Source organism: Limanda limanda, unplaced genomic scaffold (assembly GCF_963576545.1).
Source record: "Limanda limanda unplaced genomic scaffold, fLimLim1.1 SCAFFOLD_34, whole genome shotgun sequence".
Taxonomy (NCBI): Eukaryota; Metazoa; Chordata; class Actinopteri; order Pleuronectiformes; family Pleuronectidae; genus Limanda; species Limanda limanda.
In genome coordinates this window covers 841,688-847,499 of record NW_026870402.1, presented here as the reverse complement: position 1 = coordinate 847,499, position 5,812 = coordinate 841,688, and the positions used below count along the sequence as shown (strand labels likewise).

The window sequence follows — 5,812 nt, the reverse complement described above, 5'->3', positions numbered from 1 at the left end:
ATCGGGCAGAGGAGAGAGGAACGCGGCGGCGCAACGGCTGCGGTGCATTTAGCTTAATCAGGTGAGTGCTAGTAAGCTAATACTAGCGACGCCATTTTAGCTTACCTGCTACATATGGTTGAAAGCGTTTGAATTTGAAGTGGCTCTCGGTGAGACGTTAACCAGTCCATCGACATTTTTCATCTATTACTTACGTATTAATTACTCTAGGTGCAATGCAAACTTTTTTCAGTGACAACTTTTTTTGAAAATGCAGTGTTTGTGAGCACATGAAAGCATTAACTACATCTGTTTTATATTTTTCACTTAAGGGGCTGTTTGTGAGCAGTGAGGACCAGTCAAGACCAGTCAGGCACACATTTTCAGCTTTCACTTTTAGTTCCCCCCCAATAAATAATAGCATTTATGACTTGAGTGTTCACAAAAATGATTCAATGGCTTTGTGTCTTGTGTATTGTAGAAAAAAATACTCAGCACTAGGTTTTATATACGACCATCTAGGAGTGGTTAACCAAATCTGGTGTAAATGGTCACAGATTGGGTCATTCTAACATGGGCTCATACATTGTTTGCTTTGTAATATGTTTCAGGTATATTGCGAGTTCAACCGAGTGGTGGGGCAGGGTCTCAGAGAGAACTTCTTTGATGCACTTGACCGTTTCTCTCCAAGCCTGATGGACCTCTTTAGGAAAAAGAGGGGCCTCACCGGCCAGATTTTGACTGACCTTCTCCATAAGACAAAGGTGAGTTGAAACGTCTACATCAGTCTACACCTTCTCCTTCTTTCTTCCTTGCTCTTCAATTCTTTTTGGTCAATTTGCTCTCTGCTATCCTTTCCTTTTTCTTATCACTCTTCCTTCATCTCCATTGGTTAATCTTTGTCCTGCACTTTCCAGTGCTGGGAAATGCAGTAAGGTGATTGAAAAATTAAGACTATGCAGATATTAAATGAAAAAAACTTGACTATCCTTAACAAACTGTTTTATTGTTGTATTCTACGTCCACTATCTCCCAGGTCAATGAGCCAACACACATAAGGTGCCTCATTCTTCGGGGATTGCCGGTCATCTTGGGGGATGATCCCAGTGCATTCTTCAGGAACTGCTCTGTAAGTAATTTAATTTGTTTTAAATGTTTGAGAGGCATAGACTTTTCATTTTAAGCCATTGTTGTAAACTTGCCTGAGCTGACGAGCAGCAAAAACCACATGAGGTGTGTTAAGTCAGTTAAATCAGTTACTGTCTGTGCTGTTTATGTTGTGCAACACTTTTCATATTACTCTACATAATCTAGGTTGCATAATTATGTCCTCTGCTTGTCTATTTGTTTCTTGCTCTGTTAGGATGTAAATGACAATGGCCTATACAGTCAAACTGCAGTGGGAATCCTCTGCATGGATGAGGAAAATTCAACTCCACTCAACCCATCCAAAGTAGGCATCATCTTGGAAGGGAGCGTGGTGATGGACAACCTGGCAAACCTACCTCAGGCCTTCTGCCTTCTTTTTGGACTAATTTATGCCCTGCACCTCGATTACCCTAAGTATATGAAAAACACTTTCAACTTTGTTCAGCAGGTAATGCTCGACCTTGGAAGAAGTGCGCCGAAAGTGACACCGAAAATGCAAACGTTGAAAAATCAGCTTGCATTGTAAAACACACACACACACACACACACACACACTCTCTCACTCTTCATATCTCTTTCTCTGTGATGCTCTTATGTTCCCTCCTTGCCCTTCCAGTGTCTCGCTCTGTTTTTTCCTTCTGCTGCTGTTTAGCCCGAATCCAGAAGCGTCAGCAGTTTTTTAGGAATACATGTTCGCAGTTTTGCACAGTTTGATGGCATTTTGCACAGTTTTATGGCATAAGCACTGTTTTGATGGTATTTGCACTATTGGCAGTGCTTGTTTTTTGATATTTGCACTGACCTCAGACTTGCACCTTTTCTACAGACTTTCATTTTAATCGTTTCAGTAATTCTCTGTTAAATGCACTTTATCCTTATCACTGATGTCACATTGAACACATTGAAATGTTGTCTGGTGCGCATGTGCACGCATCTTGTCTGAAGGCAAATGACATTGCTGATATGTTGATTTACGCTAGCTGTAAAAAGTTGTTTTTTTTGTTGTATTTCATGATCATTCCATTTTCTGTGGTTCTTCTAGCTACCAGCAGCACTGTTAGGTTTTAAAAGGTAAAGTTTACGTGTTATTGTATGTTCAAATGAATAAAACTGAAAATGTTACATTTTTGTCATTAAATTATTTTATCCTAGTTTAACAAATTCTAAAAGAAAAGAAAATCTCACTTTAACTTAACAAAACTAAGTAGAGTAATAAGGAAGAGTATTTGATATCACAAATGATTTAAAGTTAAATCAACTCATTTTTTCAATGTACACAAATTAACATTTTAAGTTAAATCAATTTGGCATTTAGTGCATTGAACTTAAAATAACAATTCTAGCCTTTAAAGTTTTTAAGTTGAATCAACTCAAGTTTTCATTTTCCATTACTTAAATTTTTTAGGGCAACCTATTTCCTCAAATTTTTTAAGTAAACTCTACTACTCCGGGCTTACAGTGTGCGCACAACATCTTGAGAGAGCCCCAGCCTCTCTAAATGTTCCCGTTCAGCGGCCAGGCCCACAGACGCTGACCTATCATCGGGTAATTCCTGATCGCTCCTCCTGCCTGAGAGAGAGCGTCCCCGCGCCACGGGATCTCCCATGGCAACCCTGAGATCAGCTGTTGCAGACATGGAAACCATGACGCGGCCGTGCGCTCCGGAGCTATGAGGATGGCTGACAGCCGTTCCTCTAGAACTCGATCCAGGAACCGTGGAATCAAAGGACACGGTGGAAAAGCGTAAAGAAGCATCCTGACTCACCAGATCGGGATGAAGGTTCCAATCCCCGTGTCGAGGACCTCCCCATCTATGGCAAGCCGAATTGTCATTTATCAACTACGTTTGACTATCCGGAATTAACATTGTAGATAACTTCTTTCTGACTAGTCGTAATTACATTTTGAATAGTTGGAATTTTCATTCAAAATATCTGTAATGTAATTGTGACTAGTCGAAACGACAGATAAAGATATCTGTAATTCAGTTTTGACTAGGCGAAACTGAATTACAGATATCTGCAATGACGTCACAGAAAACGACATTCAACTCGTCACACATCTTAAATGACAATTGCAGATATCTGTAATTCAGTTTTGACTAGGCAGAATTAAAGTTAAAGATATCTCAAACGTCATTTGAGTGCGAATTATTGGGCATGACGTTTTAGATATCCAGAAATACGTAATTTCCGTTTGCCATCAAAGAAGAAGTGGGAATAAGAAAGGAGCAGTCATGGCGTTGGCTGTAATCGAAAAATCACCAGAAAATGCCATGAAATTGAACGAGCCCTCACACAGGGGATTTGTGGAGAGAGAGAACGTCGTTCGATTGAAAGCTGTGAAAGAAATCTCGGAAGAATTGAAGATTTGCTATCACCAGAGACCAACAACGAACTCAAAAGCAGTTTGGCTGAACTGAAAAATCTAGTAGGCACACATTTCCAGGCTGGGGAAGACCGAAGTTTCTCTGTCGGGCGCATTCGTTCAGGTGTGTCCGTTTATCACTGCATTCTTATATTAGGCTATAATATGCATTAGTTCGCTACGTAAAATAGTTGTGGCGACATAGTGGCGATAATGTTTCCAACGGACATGCAGGTGCACGGTTCAGACCACGTCTGATTGTTTGTGAAAATGCAAAAACAAGTTGCATGGGTCAGAGCCATGGAGTTTGCTCTATCGCTCCTGCATGGGTGACCCGATAACCGAGTGGTTATGGATTTCGTACATTGGTCAATAAAAAATAAACAAACAAAAAAACGAGTGGCATAGCCTACCACATGGAGTGTGCGAGTGTTGCATACATTATCCAGGATGTAGCTAATGCCGGGTGTGCCAGTCAAGACATTGGAAGTAGCAACAAGTGTTGTCATATGTCATATTGTAGGCCTATTGTTGGTTGACAAGCGCCGACACGCCCTGCCTGACTCTGTTTAGGCTACTCTGTGTAGGGGGATGGGCTGTATAGTTGCATTTCTGCTCCCATTGTGCTTGGTCAACATTGTACAATAAATAAATATACATTTGATGTCTAACTAATGTGCATGTCCTGCCCACAGTTGCCCAAGAGGCTGGCATCATGCATGGTCATACGTCTTCAAAACAAACGGAACAAATGTGTATTATTGCAAACGCTTGATCTAAAGTGATAAAGTCTTGTTAGTCCGAGTATTGATCAGAAGTCCATGTTTGTGTGAGAATGTTTCCATTCTGCCTAGAAGCCATTTATTCTTATGTCTATTAGGCCTTCTGCTATTGGGATGCTGATTTAAAGGATTTGTTAAATTATAGGCCCTGCATATAAATACACTCAACAATGCATCATTGTAGCACTGACCACTTTATTGAGAGTGCAGCAAGTGGGGATGACCACAGTAAAGAGAACAACAAGTGCCACAGAGGCAAGGAGCACTTGTAAGATTTGGACATAGAAAATATTTAAAAGTGCATGAAATTGGACATAACATTAACAGAGTACCACATCATTAAAAGTGAAGGTGCAAGTGCACTTGGCACTTGATGGCAGCTGTGGTTGATGCCCAACTAACAGGCATTGTGGCCTGTGTCGTGGGCCCAGCATTGGCAGAGTGGCAGAGGGTGGGCACAAATCTGGTGATGGGGTTGTGATTAGAACAACAAGTGCCAAGTTAAAGAGCACTTGTAAAACTAGAATGTAGAAAACAATTGGGAACAATAGAGGCATGCCCTCTAACAACCTGCACTGAACAATTTTAAAAACAAACACGGTAACATTATGCAAGACCAAAGGTCGGCGCTTGCAAAATTCCCTCCATCATATGTTTTTTAAACCATTCATAAGAAGAGTGCAGCGGCAGGCATAGTGTAACAATACACGTGTTTGCTTCAGGGAAGATTCGGTTCTCTTCATGAATGAACTGTATTTGAGGAGGGTGTGGAAATCCCAGTGGAGGGACTACAGAGGCTCCAGACGAAAATTCCAAAACCCTCTCAAGGGTGACTGGACTGCATTCTCCTTCTGTAACACAAGAAAGTGGTGTGAAACGGTGATTAAGTGATGCCTTTCACACCTTGATAGAATTGGAGAAAAGTTAATTTAAAATAAATCAAATGTTTTCACATACAATATTGTTACTGGTAGAATAATTAGTATACCTTCTATGTCAATCAACCAGTCACGCCAGAAGCAGATTGTCATATTTTCTCGGTTTCTCCGGTTGCTGCCCTGCGCTGAGAAGTCTGGAACAAATAACTTGCACAGGTCCTTCGCCTGAAGGGGAATTTCCTCATTGACAAAGAAGTTGAAGAACACGGCCGGATTCTCCCTCATCTCTTTGAGTAATCCAAGGGTTTTTAACCCATCAGCAAACCTATGAAAACATGTGACAGTGTGAGTTGTCCTGGGCTAGTGACAGGTGAGGCAATTACTTACTGGTCCAGGGCAGTCGCCAATCTGCCGTTGACAAAGAAGTCAGCAGCTGACTGGACAAGGGGAGTCCTTCTCTTCCAGGCTGGACACATGTCTCAAGGCACCTATAATACTGAGACTATCTGCTGCCTCTGTTATTGCATTGTTTGCCTCTCTGACTGTTGTTGCATCCTGTATCTAAAAAGAAAAGACAAAAAGAAAGAAAAGACAGAATCAAAGATAGTGAGTGGCACATAAAGACAAGGATAATTAAAATGTGCAGGAGTCTACAAT

At 41.1% G+C, this 5,812-nt stretch overlaps 1 protein-coding gene and 1 long non-coding RNA gene across 2 annotated transcripts; one reads left to right on the top strand and one right to left on the bottom strand.

The window, feature by feature from the left end:
- The first annotated feature begins 519 nt into the window (after positions 1-519).
- On the top strand, positions 520-2,875 carry LOC132997059 (uncharacterized). The gene is made up of 5 exons (XM_061067408.1): positions 520-743; positions 1,016-1,108; positions 1,343-1,576; positions 2,171-2,199; positions 2,707-2,875. The coding sequence occupies exons 1-5, from the start codon at positions 582-584 to the stop codon at positions 2,873-2,875; spliced, it is 687 nt and encodes a 228-aa protein (XP_060923391.1). The 5' UTR covers positions 520-581.
- Positions 2,876-4,452: 1,577 nt separating this feature from the next.
- LOC132997060 (uncharacterized) lies at positions 4,453-5,595 on the bottom strand. The gene is made up of 3 exons (XR_009677152.1): positions 5,543-5,595; positions 5,266-5,480; positions 4,453-5,128 (listed from the first exon to the last, which is right to left on the bottom strand). It is a non-coding gene; the product is annotated as an uncharacterized LOC132997060 (long non-coding RNA).
- Between the last annotated feature and the right edge of the window lie 217 nt (positions 5,596-5,812).